General features: G+C 38.0%; 1 protein-coding gene across 3 annotated transcripts; it reads right to left on the bottom strand.

Annotated features, from left to right (window-relative positions):
* Positions 1-287: 287 nt before the first annotated feature.
* On the bottom strand, positions 288-5,616 carry LOC306925321 (myelin-associated glycoprotein-like). 3 transcript variants are annotated; one of them, XM_079504090.1, is made up of 10 exons: positions 4,839-5,616; positions 4,608-4,655; positions 4,146-4,520; positions 3,606-3,899; positions 2,711-2,980; positions 2,270-2,362; positions 1,887-1,982; positions 1,186-1,452; positions 779-833; positions 288-685 (listed from the first exon to the last, which is right to left on the bottom strand). In XM_079504090.1, the coding sequence occupies exons 2-10, from the start codon at positions 4,642-4,644 to the stop codon at positions 664-666; spliced, it is 1,509 nt and encodes a 502-aa protein (XP_079360216.1). In that variant the 5' UTR covers positions 4,645-4,655; positions 4,839-5,616; the 3' UTR covers positions 288-663. The 3 variants fall into 3 exon arrangements, with proteins under 3 accessions (XP_079360216.1, XP_079360217.1, XP_079360215.1); XM_079504091.1 differs by lacking the exon at positions 1,887-1,982 and having other exon boundaries at positions 777-833; XM_079504089.1 differs by having other exon boundaries at positions 553-833.
* Positions 5,617-15,152: the final 9,536 nt, after the last annotated feature.

Here is a 15,152-nt window from a genome sequence, read left to right as displayed (position 1 = left end):
CTGGGTGGGACGGTGGGGCGTGGGGCCAGATACATGTTTAGAACAGACACATGACCAAATGGCTGCTTAAATAAAGTCTCTTGCACACACTCCATACAGCACAGCGTTGGCCCTGCGTGTTCACCTTAAGGAGAGTTGCGGTGCACAAAACTTGCATAGTGAAGAACGTATTCAATACTGTATACAGTATTAATAATAGGATTAACACAGGAAGTTCATAGACATTTAGATTTTTTAATTCACATACGTTAAACGTTATCAAGACAACTGCTTATAACACTCGCCATGTTAATGATTCTAACCACATGAACCCCAGTGTCCCTAATGTATATTTGGCATGTCATAACAGACGTTTTGTGTTGTTTGTCTGTGTTTTAAAAGAATAAAAACACTGTTGAGCACAAGCTATTGTGCGGACTTCCCTTTCTTCTGCACAATGTCATAACAGGCGAACATTAACAGGTGAAAGTAGCCAATCTACAAGCTCAAAATTCAATGCACAAGCTCACGTTGTGAGCTTGTGCTTCGTCTTGTTTCAAAGATATTTTGTGTGGAGGTGGAAAAGGAAGTCACGTAAACAAAGTTGAAGTAGTTAAATTATTTTGAATATCTGGTCGCACGGCCAGGTGTTTGCTGGTCATACTGGCCTTGAAAGTCATGCAGTTAACGCAGAAATCTGGGAACCCTGGGAAAATACAGGGACGTATTCCGTTACAGTATAAACATTTGCATAAATGTATTGTACATTAACAATATCACAAAACAATCACACTCACACCTGATGATGTCATTGACCAAAGAACATGAAGAGGATGGCAGGATGATTGGAGCATCTGGTGGAAAAGGATGAGGAAAAGTTAACATCTGGGTATGTGAACAAGCCTCACCAGCAGTCAGCATTAGGATGCTGGGATAGTAATCTCTAATGTAATATTGTAAATAGCTGACATTCAGGAACACTGGAAACTGTCTCTGGGCGACTGGCAATAATGTAGTAATATAATGTTGCCCGTTTAAGCTATATAAAAAAGCAGTCTGAGAGAGAATAACATCAATTACGGTATCTATATTTTAGCTTTGAGTAAGAGTAGCTCGGCCCCGCTACAAACTGTGAACTGAAATGGTCAGTGCAATTTAAAACATGAATGACATTTTATGGTGAATACTCCTTGCATTGTCACTTACATTCCACATTCACTGTTGTGACTGGTGAGCTGGCCTCTCCCATGGCATTCCCAGCGAAGCAACGGAATGATCCAATGTCTCTGGTCAGCTCCATGAGGCGGAGGTGCTCAGTGTTCTCGCTGTGCTGGATGACATGTTGTCCCTGCATCTGGTACCATCTAAAGGAGCTCAGTGGTGGGTAGCCCTGACCCAGGCAGGAGAGGGTGACTCTTTCTCCCACCATCGGACGCTCCGGTGACTGGCTGATGGTCACATTTGTCGGAGGCGCTGGAAAAGACATATCCTATGAATGAGGCCATCCTATCCTATACTATGATACATTCTAAAATTGAGAATATCACTTAATTTGAAGCACTTGAGACATTTCTTTTGAATGATCTCTTTGCAAAGAAGACATTTCACTATCTTTAACAAAGAGTTTGAGAAGTGTTTTTGTTGGCTGTGAGTGTTGTTGACCATACATGTTACAGACAAGGTGTAATTAACCATTTAAACCCTATTATACTTTGTTGACCAGGGTACCCCAGGGGTCTGTACTTGGCCAACTCCCTTTTCCCTCTACTTCAAGTCTCTTCACCAAATATTGCTCTGCTAGTTTCGCTGAATGATTGTCTATTTTCAGCAAATGCTCACCTATGACGACATGTCCAGAATAGGAATACTAGGGTTCATGTGGTTAAAGTCATCTTTTGAGAACTCACATTCAGCTATGATCTCATAAGCAGCTGAAGAGTTGGCCGTTTCTCCCACCATCGGAAGCACCGGTGACTGGCTGATGGTCACATTTGTCGGAGGCGCTGGAAAAGACATATCCATGCAAGTGTACTTCCTATTAATGAGGCCATCTATACTATGATCAGTGGTGTGCTGTGGATTTTTTAACTAGTATGGTTGTATTTTAATGACGTCACATGCACGCGCATGCATGTGCACATAGCCACTCAGCTCGTGCTAGTTGAAATACTGTATTCAATATATAATGGAAAACCAGCTATTCTAATGTTTATATTTCTTATTATTTAGTTGCATGGTAAATTTGTTTGCTTTATTTGTTTCAATTAATTATTTTCTTTTGAGAACTCACATTCAGCTATGATCTCATAAGCAGCTGAAGAGTTGGTCGTTTCTCCCATCTCCCATCGGACCGGTGACTGGATGGTCACATTTGTCTGAGGCACTGTAAAAGAGTAAGACATATCCATGTAAGTGTTCATATACTATGATACATTCTAAGATTTCTTTTGAATTTGCAAAGACATTTCACTACCTTTAACAAAGAAGTGTTTTTTGTTGGCAGCCAGTGAGTGTTGTTGACCATACATGTCATAGACAAGGTGTACAGTAATTAACCACTAAAACCCTATTATACTTTTTTGACCAGGGTACCCCAGGGGTTTGTACTATTTCCGCTGAATGATTGTCTATTTTCACCAAATGCTCACCTATTATGACATGTCCAGAATAAGAATGCTAAGGTTCATGTGTGTGTTATGTACCTGTATATGGTCATCTTTTGAGAACTCACATTCAGCTATGATCTCATAAGCAGCTGAAGAGTTGGCTGTGCCCAGAGCATTGACTGCCGTGCAGTGGAAAATGTTCTTGCCAGGGTTCAGCCTGGAGACTGTGATAGTCTTTGTGGTGCGTTTCAGAGCTGTGGACAGGCCTTCCTTCACACTGTACCACAAGAAGGAACTGGCAGGAGGGTTAGCATCACTGGTACATGTGAGGGACACATCTGTATGAACTCTAACCACTGTCAAGTTTCCACGGATGTCCACAGACCTGGGGGAATCTGTAATAGGGCCAGATGATGTCCACAGACCTGGGGGAATCTGTAATAGGGCCAGATGATGTCCACAGACCTGGGGGAATCTGTAATAGGGCCAGATGATGTCCCAAGATAAAAGCACAACCGTGGAACATACAGTATTGCGTGCAACATTGTTTCAGAGTGATGTCTGTCGCAACAGCTCACTTTCCTTTCTTTGTATTATTTATTAGTTCCTCCTCATTTTGGTGCCGACACAGGTGCTTAGAAAAGAATGGGTTTAGTTTTTACACTGTATTACCTTTGCAGGTATCCTTACTTCACATTTAGTTGACTGCTCTGTACATCAATCCATAGCTCTAATGACTAACTGGACAAAGGTTTCAGTTCAAGATTAGCCTGGCTCCAGCTCTGAATAGCTACCATTAAAAAATATATTGAAACGAAATGAAAGTGTGTGTGTCAGGCTAGTTCAAGATCTCAAGCTAGTGGATTTCTCAAGCATTGCAAAATAGTACCCTCTACTGCACAGAGTAAAACCTACATGTACTCTCAGCCTCATCTACTCAAAGGTGATTATTTGCACAAACAAATCACACATTAATGATACAGTAACATGGTCATTGTTAACAATGGTGACAGGACTCACAGCTCACGTTGAGAACCAACTTTTCAGTAGCGCTCTGTCCTCCTGGGTGCATGACCTCACACCCAATGGCCCTGCCATGATCCTCCGCTTTGGCAGTGAATGTAAAAACAGAGCGGAGACGCCAGCGACCGTCTCCCTCATCCGTGTTGTTCACCTCTGACTCACCTCTTTGCTTCCCAAAGGAAAGGGAGGGAGGATGTGCGGGACAGGAGTGGATAACCTCACAAGAAACCCTCACATGGCGTCCCTCCACCTGCTCCCCACTGACAGCCATTTCTGGCGTAGCTGCAGTTTCTGTAAAATAAGTAGGCTATTAAGTATACTATTTATATACATTTGTAAAATACAAAAAGGCACGATAAATGGTAAGTGACATTGTTCTGACATGAGTAATTCACAACTTTCAAAAATAAATATTCACAGGGATGGTATGTTTCAATGCTATTCCAGGTTTTCAATGACCTACACATTTCTCATCAAAAATCACTGTTTCATGTACTTCATTACATCCCTGACTCCTGAGTGTTAGCTGACAGTTACCTTTGACTACCAGGGTTACCACCGTCTGATAGAAGTTAAACCTAGCTTGATCGATCCAGGGATAGATTGTCTCTCCATTGTCCTGGGCAATCATGTCATTAATCTTTAAAGTACAATTTCCATCAGCAGCATTGCCCAGAAGTTCAGTTCTGCCTCTGAAGTTCTCCATTACTTCTTGCGGCTGAGTTCTACTGTATACCAATGGGTAGCGTGAAGGTATCTTGGAATACAGGTACCAAAAAACATCATGAGGCTTGTGATAACTTGGGTGAGTGAAGGAACAGGGGATGACCACACAGGACCCAGTGAAGGCAGAAACCTCGGTTGGAATGCTAACACTCCACTTCTCACCCACCGCTAATGCAGTCCAAACCACTGAAGACAAAAGTTGATAGAGGATTAAAGCCTATAGCAAATACAAATAAATGTGCATAAGACAAAAAAATATATGATCAAAAGTACCTTGAAGGACAAAACAGTGATGTTTTCGAAAGGCCATGATCCTGGGTCCTGAGTGAAACATAAAGGTTAATGTTATTCATGCAATTTTCTGCTATACAGAATAGAAAAGATGAAAATAAATCAAAAACCCATAGTAATGTGATTAATATCTGAAAACCAGATGCATTTACATTACATTCCACTTGCAGATGCAAAAAAATGCAAAAGAATGTTTAAAATACCTTAACATACCTCAACAGTTCCTTGTCGTCTCTGATGATCAGTCCTTGAGAGTCTTCACGTGCAACACTGTTTTTGATCTGTGGTCAAATCGGTATAGCCACTCCCTCACATACAACCCATGATCAAACTGGTATCATTTCCAAACAACTGTGTTTGTAGATGCTATAGCAGACACTCATCAAAACATCCACACACAATAATAGAGCACAGACCGGAAGGGAGAAGCAGACACCATCAAGGCCAAATGATATGAACAAAATACAAATTTTCATCACTATCTGTATTTCCCTAAGTCAGTTCAAACATGCACAGTAGCATATGTATATTGTGTCAGCTACAGTTGCACAAAAGAAAAGGAAAAACAGGAAACATCTAGCTGCAAGTGATCTTTAAGAGCTTTAACAGTTAATTACAAGAAATAAACAAAATGGCATGTACTGTACTGAAACTAGAGTACAACAGATACCAAAAAAGACAATTAAGCCAAATAGTAGGAAAATGAGGCAATGTTTTAAGAGAATAGAGTGACATTGGACAGGAATGCAGAACTGTTATGAACTATAGTAAATAAGAACCAGGAATATCTTGACATATATTCTGGCAAGAAAGATTAACATAGGACATTTTACAAGAAATAATTGTTATATTATGCACAAAACAAGTTGTCACTGATCAATTCAGCCTGCCTTAAAGACAGGCTACATTATTGATGCAAACATTAACTGAATTTACATTTGCTTTATTGTAAAAAAAAAAAATAGCATGGTTACAGTAGGCCTACATAAAAAAAAAATCACACCCGTGTGAACTGAGTGGTGTAAGGTTTTATATAGCATGATCAGTTGTGGTCTGACGTAATGTCTGACGTAATGAAATCACAGCCGCGTGAACTGAGTGACCACTTTCCTAGATCTAGGCTATTGAGTTCAGTATTGAGCATCTCTGTTTCTCTGGTGGTTAGTTGAAAAAAAAATATGTTAAGTAAAAAAAAGCTATCATTTTTGATAAATGTATATAAAAAAAATATTAAAAAAATGTATATAAAAAAAATATATATCAGTTATTATAATCACATTTATTTATGTAAAGAATCAATTAACTTGCATTGTTTTTTATCGATTTTATTTATTTCTAATGCTGAGATACTTACATTTTTCTTTGTGTTATTTGTGTTTATTTTAATACTAATTCTAAACGAAACAATCTCTGATTTTAATTCATCTAAATGTTCAATAAACTTATTCCTATTATTAATATTCAATTCAATTAAATAATCTTCGGACTCACCCAACATTTTGGCAATAATATCATGTTGACAAGTTATCCATAGCTCTTCATTCTTCATTGCTATATCTTGTGTTTTTAAAATTATCTTTAATCCTGATTTACAGGTCACAGATTTGACATTGCATCCAAAACAAAAGTACTGTTTATTCTTCAATGCAATGACAGTATCATCACAACTTTTACATTTACCCATTGACGAATCTTCCAACTTAAAATCAGTAATCGTTCCAAAATAACTAATTAATATAACTGTTTCTAAGTTATGTTCACTGTTCATATTAAAAGAAAGATCTTTTAACTCTATTGGTTTCTCACTTAATATTTCTTCCTTACCTTCTTTTTCAAACCATAATCTTAATTCAACAACTTCTGGTATATCAAGGTCTCTGTATAATATAGTATCTGTATTTCCACTCAACTGTTTCTCTCTAAACATAGTTACGCTGGTTCTTTTTAAAATTAAAATAGGAAAAGGAGACATAGTATCCATTTCAGTTGAATCTCCCCAAGCTGTATATATAATCTTTTTTGATGAATCCATTAGTAGTAATTCTCTTTTCTTACGTTCTCCAAAACGTGTATTGCAAATTTCGACTTCTGAGAAATGAATGCAAACTCCCACTACATCTATAACATCCCTTACATTTAAAAATTCTATATCAGCAATCTTGGTGAAAGTAAAATTTGGTAGCTGAATATCTAAATTATCAGTAAATGGAATAATTGCTGTATTTGATGTCAGTGTAATTTCATATTCATCACTACCCTTATAAAATGTATGGTTTACACTTTTAAATTGTCCGTCAGAGATTAAATAGCTCTTGTCTTCTTCAATCAAATTAAAAAACTTTTTGCATTGTTGATCAAATGCTAATATCTTAATTCTTCCACTGTTGTCTGCAACTTGAAAATGGAAGTATATTCCATTTTTATATTTACGTTCTTGACTTTTACTAAGCACTTGTACCAAAATTGTCCAATTATTATGTTTTGATAATGAACTTAAATTCAATATGTTAGTTATCTCCTTACTGTTCTTTTTACTTCTTTTATTAGGAGATACATCTGTAGATAATTCCATTGTTTTAAGTATGTCTAGACTTTGACTATCTTATCTGTGACTATTTAGTCTGTTCAGGTACGTCTGTCAACAATATCGTCTTTCACTGTCTTTAAAGATATTTGGCTTCAAGAGTTTTGAAGACTAAAACTGTATTAAAGATTTTTGGTTCCTTGGCAGCAAATTCTCCAAGATTCAAGACCAAATGATCTCTCTGCAGGTATCTTATCTCTGAATATCTAGTCTGGTCAGGAAGGTCTATCTTGGTCCGTCTTGACACCGTCTTTAAAGATGTTTAACACCTTCTTAAAGATTTTTGGTTCCTGTGATGTAATATCCTCTATCTTGGCTTCAATAATCTTCAAGACTCTAAAATTCTATTAAAGATTTTTGGTTCCTTGGCAGCAAATTCTCCAAGACTCAAGACCAAATGATGTCTCTGCAGGTATCTTATCTCTGAATATCTAGTGTGGTCAGGAAGGTCTATCTTGGTCCGTCTTGACACCGTCTTTAAAGATGTTCAACACCTTCTTAAAGATTCTTGGTTCCTGTGATGTAATATCCTCTATCCTATCTTCAATAATCTTCAAGACTCTAAAATTCTATTAAAGATTTTTGATTCCTTGACAGCAAATTCTCCAAGACTCAAGATCAAATGATCTCTCTGCAGGTATCTTATCTCTGAATATCTAGTCTGGTCAGGAGGTCTATCTTGGTCCGTCTTGACACCGTCTTTAAAGATGTTCAACACCTTCTTAAAGATTTTTGGTTCCTGTGATGTAATATCCTCTATCCTATCTTCAATAATCTTCAAGACTCTAAAATTCTATTAAAGATTTTTGATTCCTTGACAGCAAATTCTCCAAGACTCAAGATCAAATGATCTCTCTGCAGGTATCTTATCTCTGAATATCTAGTCTGGTCAGGAGGTCTATCTTGGTCCGTCTTGACACCGTCTTTAAAGATGTTCCTTGGTTCCTTGGCTACAAATTCTCCTAGACTTAAGACCAAATGATCTTTTTGCAGGTGTCTTATCTCTGAATATGTAGTTTTGTCAGGAAGGTGTCTCTTGGCATCTATTTTGGCAAAGAGCAGCTCACTATGCGTTTATATAGTCTTATAAAATTTCTTACAAACAATATTAACATCTGGTGAAGAATAATGATAGACATTGCTTATAAGTTATTTTGAGATCACTCTGACGTGATGTCTGTGACGTCAATGAGGTCACACAATAACCATAGTAACCATGCTCTTCAGTATGTGTAACCAGTTACAGGTACATGCATATTCAGACAGTATGATGTAAGGTGGAGACGGCTTCAGTGGAACAGCGTAACTGAGGCGCCAACCTATACTGATCCCGGGTGCCGTGTACATTCCGGTACATAATTTCTATTCCATACCTTGAGTATTCGTGGTTGTCTTTAGTGTTATCAACAAAGCGTCATGGTCTTTGGCTGTGTAGTATGGACTGTACAAAGAGGGATGTGCAGTGACTTCTTTGTTATTGCGGAAATAGGCGTGGTCTATGTGTCCTCCATCATAATGGGTTGCTTCTTGTATGATTTGAGTGAAGCCTATTTTATGAAGTGATTGTGAAACATGATTGTTGCAGTTTTCAGCAAAGCATATGTTGAAGTCACCGCAGATCAGGGTTGTCTTCTCTGAGTTGATTAACTGTATCAAATGTTGAACCAAGGCGTTATTACCTTTGCTTTTGTAGACACTGATTATGTCTATGTCTGCAGAACTCATCATTGTGATTTGCATATTGTCATGGTTAAAATCTTTATGATGTTTAACTTTTTCTGGTTTGTAGTAAGTTGCTAATCCCTTGCCAGGTCCGATATTGTTTAGATGAAGTGAAAAGCCATTAATCTGCAAATATTGGTCATGGCTGTTGTTGTTTATGAGCCATGTTTCACTTAAACATATAATGTCAGCATAAGTCAGAATTGGGTCTACTTGAATTTCGGGCAGTTTTGGCAATAAGGAATGGCAGTTGAGAGCTGCTACTTTCATAGACCGTGCATGTGTCTTTTCCCATTCTGTAGGATTCATGTTAATGCAAACATTCTCCATTCTCTCTAGTTCCTGCAGGGCCTTTGTATCTGCACGTAGTTTTTCCTTTGGTAGAGAGTTGAGTATGTAGAGTTGTTCTAAGGATGGGACTCTGCTTAGCATGACATATCCCATGGCTGGCTGGAAGATTGTTCTTAAATCCATAACTGCTTTTTCGGGTTTTGGAATTTCTTGTCCTTGGAATTTATGACATGTTGTAGCATAGCAAACTACTACTGGGAATTGATAGACTGTTGCAATGCTGGATGCATGAGTTTGTTTTTTTGAGAGGCTGTATGTGAATTGAATTTTTTCTATTGGTGTACAGCCAGGGTACTTTGACTGGAGTGTTGCTTGTGTTATACACCTGTTTGCCCCTCGATATTCTTCATAGAATCTAACCATCAGTTTGATTACTCTTTGTTGTTCGTCTTTGATGACTGCAGCAAGGGTTCCTCTTGAACCATTGGTCAAACCATCAAGAGTATCCAGATTGTGAATGAGCATCACCGGAGCATCGATCTTGAGCCTCAAGGTTTGGAGAAACGCTGAATTCCCAACTGTTCCTTTTACATTGAGTTTAGGTTCAAAGTTTGGAATTGTTGGATGATGATTAATGGCTTCAATTTCTATCATTTCTGTTTTAAGTTCATTTAGTCTCAGATTATTTTGTTTGTTCACTGTTGCATTAGTAGCGCTAATGTATGTTGCACCAACTGTGTCGGAATGGCCTTCAGGTCTGATTCTGGTAGCTAGAACTATTAGATCTTCTTCAGTCTGGTGACCCACTCTGAGTCTGTTGAGAATATCAGCATATGTATGGTCATCTCCTTGTCTGTGATTCTCCTCTAATGTGATGATTTCAAACAGTTCCCAATGAGGTCGGATCTGAAAGGGTATTTTGTAGTCCTCACACTGGGGTTCATCAAAAATATACCTTGCTTGGCATGGTTTGAGCTGCATTATATCACCGAAGAAGAACATTGCAAGACCTCCAAATATCTTTTCGGGTTGCAGCATGATTTCACGAAGTCGAAAATCAAGCATGTAGAGCATATCTGCTTTGACCATGGAAATTTCATCCACAATGATCGCCTTAAGGTTCTTAAGCTCTATCCTTGTGTTGTCGCGTTTCTTATCACTCAATGGATAGTACTGATTACCGAAGTTGAACCCAAACGTTGTGTGTAGTGTTTGACCTCTGATTTTAGAGGCTGCTGTTCCAGTTGGGGCAGTGATCAACACATGTGGGTATTCTGGGTTGTCACCAGTCTTATGTAGAATCTGATGAAGCCATTGTTTCAGGATATTGATGACAGTAGATTTTCCACAACCTGCCCCACCATTTACCATCAGCATTGGAGATTTTGGTAGAGGATTTTTCTCTTTTAATGCCTTAACAAGATCTCTTGCATATTTTATGCCCTTTTCCACAACCTTCCTCTGATGATAGTCAAGGTTTCTTGTTTTTGTCCAAAGGATGTCTATAGCGTCTATTTCAATAGGTCGAAATACTTTTTCCGATTGATTACATTCTTGTGGTAGTGCATGATTATCAGGATCAAGGTGATGAAAATCTGGATGAGGTAGAGGACCTAGCAGATTACAGTCAAGAATGTCTTGCTCCCCTTCTGGATTTAACATGGCCTCCACCTCTGTATTTCGTGAAGACTCTTGTACTGCCAGCCTTGCTTCTTCCACGCTGTTTAGGTGTTCCATGACATGTCTCTTAACCATTATTATCTCTTGCTGTAGCTTTGTGTATTCTGCATTTTTGTCATTTTCATCTAAAATACTATCAATTCTTCGAAATATCTTGTCAATGTCTTCCTCTTGTCTGTATGGTCTATATAGGAGCAGTTCTGAAAACCAATATGAGTGTGTATCTGTGATTTTCTTGAACTTGTGAAGTCTCATTACAGCAGGTTTGCTCCTCTTCCTCATGTATGGTGGTTCATCTGGATGTATGTGTGTTAATGGGAAAATTGGTGGAAGGGGTTTATCAGATATTCCTTCCCGGGAAGTGATGAAGAAATGTAGCTTATCTTTAGGATTGGCAGATGATGGAGAAATTCGTTGTGGATGCTCTTCGTCTGCTGCGAATTTCCAAGCAGTACTGTACATTTTGGCAAATTGGGCCAAGCAAATATCTTCCATATCTACTGCCCTTCTTTCATATTTGGACACAATGTCATGTTTCTCTACATATTCCCCTTCCTTTCCTGGAATATTAACCTTTGGAATGTGAGTGTACTGTGGATCATCGTCAACTCTAATGAGAAACTTGTATCTCTCTTCTCTGCGATTTGTGGGAACAAAGACTGAAATTATATTGGAGTCTCTAAAATGGAAGTCTGGGAATAACTTATAGACTGCTTCTGCTTCTCCCATTTGTCGATGTAAAATGAAGGTATTCATGAGTGTTAACATCTTTTCTTTTAGAGTACTTGATTGTGTTTCTTTTAAGGCATCAAGGAGAAACTTCATTGTTCCAGTGTCATCCTTTGTGTAATATTCAGAGATGTAGGTTATCACAGCATGGTAGTCCAATGTAATTTGCAGATCAGTGTTACCATTCCAGGCTTCAGTCCACTCAGGATTGTAATTATTGACAAAGATTTCGTCTATGTCCCTTGCCATAATGAGAGAGTAGCCTCCTGTACTTGTCTTCAAAGCTTCGAGATAGGAATCAAAGTTGGTATCATTCAGACCGGCCATTTTGAGGACTTCCTTAATCCTCTTCTCTCGTTTTGTTTCATATTCCTGTTTGTCATGTGGATTGATGGTGGGAAATTGCATAAAGATTTTGGACACAACCTTGTCATCAAGCAATATTTCCTTCACTGCTTCAAGTAAGTCTTTGCGTTTCTTTCTGTTTATTGTATCTGCTTTGAATGCATCACCTATCATTTTACAGGGTGAAGCTATCACTGTGGTCCATACAGGGAATTTCGGGAAAGAGAATCTGCAGGTGGTGTTATATTTTCTGCAGGCTTTTGTGTGTTTGTGGCAGTTTACTGCTTTTACAATTTTAGATACTTTTTCTCCGACAACAGCAGGACTGAGGGTGACGGAAGTAAACGTGTTAGCAAAGTTGATAACGGCTCTTTCCTCATATTCGTGTAAGTCATCGAGGGTTTGAAATTTCTTGAAAGCCGACTTCAGGCCAAAGAATTTGAAAGTGTTGAGAAGATCTTCTGAGGTCAAAGTGGTTAAGTGAAGTTTATTAAGAATATGAATCAAAGTTTGTCTCTTATCTTCTTCTACACTGTCCTTCTTAACAATGACAGTGTGAAGAAGTTCTTTGATTATTATATGGATGTCCACAGTTTCATTCTTCGTAAACACATCTTCAATGTCACGAATATGTATTCCATTATGGATTTTCATTTCCATTTTCTCCATATCCACCCAGATAACTCCATGATTATGACCTGCTCCCCTGCCTTGGAACTCCAGCTTGGTTGAGTAGTATTCCACGGACATTGGATTATGAGGATTTAGCATAATCTCTCTAATGAAGGCCTGCACTCTATGCTTGTAGTTTCTTGTGGCAGTGACAACATTGTTTCGAAGAATCTCATGGATTGACTGTCCTTCTTCTGTTTGTAGATACTCATACAAAGGAAGAGAAGACTGACCTCCATTGAAATGGACAATAGTTATTTCTTCTTCCTCTTCTTCTCCATCACTCTCTTTGATTTTCTTTTGCAGTATATATTCAATCCTCAAACCCCTTTCTCTTAGAATAGGAGTGATATTTTCTTCCCAGCGCATATCTGCACAACTCAAAGTGAAGAAGAATTGGAATGGACCAAGATTATCCAATCTGGCCATCATTTCATATTTGCCTTTCTTGTGGTAACTAGGAGTGTTGGAGATACTGTCAAACACTGAGAAAGCATTCTCAAGGTTATACATAGTTTCTCCCGATGTTGAGATGGACTTCTTTCCTCTCATGAAGGAAATATTTATGTTTCTCTGAAGCTGTTTCTTTTCAATATAAGAAAGAGCTGCAAAAAGGTAGCTGGGATCATCTCTGAATCTTGAATCCATATTTCTCAATCTTTGAATAAAGTAATATTGATCAGTGAGTTTAACTTCTCTTGGATAGTGTAAGTTGAATTTTCCATCTGGATACTTCATTGGAAAAGCCATGGAATCCCAGTCTTTACTATATAGGATATTTTCTGGAATTTTTCCTTCACCAGGCGCAAATACAAGCACATTTGAATCTCTCTGCTGGTTTTCATCGTGAAATGCCTCTGGACATCTTGCCGTTACACAGACTGAATCGTCATAATCAATTTGAAACTTTCTGATCGGGTCATTCTCTCTGTATTCTGCTTCTTCTTTCTCTTCATCATTTTGTATTTCATTTGTCTCTACCGAGTCTGCTGTATCAACATCCTGCCCATTGGTGTCCCTACTGTTTTGCGATACGTGTTGTTGAATGATGGATATGTCATCAATATCATCGGAGATAATTATATCATTAACCTCATCAAGACTTTCATCCATAATTGCATCTTCATTTATGTAGAGAAGGTGTGATCCTAGAAGGTCCCTCTGTTCACATTTCTTTCGGAAGATGGAAGGATCTGAGTAGAATTGATAATGAGGGTTTGCACTGTCCTTCAAAAACTGCATTGCTTCGAACAGTTGTACAGGATTTATAGTTGTGTGATGAACATAATTCTCGTATGTCTTCTTGCGCTTCAGCTTCACATCAATGATAATTATACCAGCGTCAGATGGAGTCCTGGGAAGAGTTTGCAAAGTGTTCATCACATCATCGTCTCCTATGGGAATGTTAATAAGTCTGTCTTTCACAGCTGGCATCAACGAAACTGGAAGTCTGAATATTTTCTGAAACAAGATCTTCTTGGAAATAAGATTATTTGACAATTCTGACAGTTGGAGATGGCTCGGTACAAAGATAACCTTCAGACCATTAGCAGCTGACATGGGTGGCATTTCTCCTTTATAAAGATATTTCTTACAAGTGTGACAGAGATACCAGTTTGTGTTAAGATCAATGTAGACACTGAATTTAGGATTCTTCAATTTCTTTTCAAAAATGTCTTCAAATAAATTGACAATTTTGTCATTGCATGTTCTTTCAATAGAACTAATGATATTGTCATCAATGATGGTAACTCCATTTTCAAACATCATTTGTTCACAACAACAGCACGGGAAGACCGGACCATATTTGACATACCTTCTGAAATTTTCTAGCCTGTCTTGTCGTGTTTGCCCTTTCTGCATCCTGGCTTGTTTCCTGTGTGTTGCAATGTTTTCTTTTTGTTGAGGTGTTCTTTTAGTCCTTCCAAGTGTCATCCTTTCTTTGTTTTTCTTTCTAACCTCTTTCTGTGTAATTTTTTTCTTCTTTGGTCTTTCTTTTTCTACTCTTGTTATTGAATTTTGTAACTGCCGAATTTGACATTTTTCTTCGTCACTTCTGTCTGTAGTTTTAATTTGGAGCAGAGTGGTTTTCATATGTGTTACAATGTTTTTGTTTTCAAGTTCTTTGTGTTGAGGTGTTCTTTTAGGTCTTCCAAGTATTTTCCTTTTAGTTCTTCCGAGTGTCGTCCTTTCTCTGTTTTTCTTTCTAACCTCTTTCTGTGTCATTTTTTTCTTCTTTGGTCTTTCTTTTTCTACTCTTCTTATTGAATTTCGTAATCGCTGAATTTGACGTTTTTCTTCGTCACTTCTGTCTGTAGTTTTAATTTGGAGCAGAGTGGCTTTTTTTTTAATATCAATTTTATGTTGTTTCATTTTATGTGAATGGAAAGTATCGTCTTCTGATATTCTTTTCCTTGAAAATGATCTGTGACCATGCAGTTGATTCAACTGGGGTGTTTGTCAGCCTAATCAGCTATGAACTGTGGTCTGGTCAGGAGGGTCTG

Source organism: Electrona antarctica, assembly GCF_951216825.1.
Source record: "Electrona antarctica genome assembly, chromosome: 6".
In the NCBI taxonomy this organism is placed as follows: Eukaryota; Metazoa; Chordata; class Actinopteri; order Myctophiformes; family Myctophidae; genus Electrona; species Electrona antarctica.
Note: the sequence above shows the minus strand (reverse complement) of the source record. Positions and strands in the feature narration are given on the sequence as shown.

Coding starts and splice junctions, on each gene's coding strand:
- LOC306925321 (XM_079504089.1), bottom strand. CDS start 4,644: ATGGCCTTTCGAAAACATCACTGTTTTGTCCTTCAAG. Junction 3,900..4,145: donor GGTAACCCTGGTAGTCAAAG/GTAACTGTCAGC, acceptor CTTATTTTACAG/AAACTGCAGCTACGCCAGAA. Junction 2,981..3,605: donor GTTGGTTCTCAACGTGAGCT/GTGAGTCCTGTC, acceptor GCCCTATTACAG/ATTCCCCCAGGTCTGTGGAC.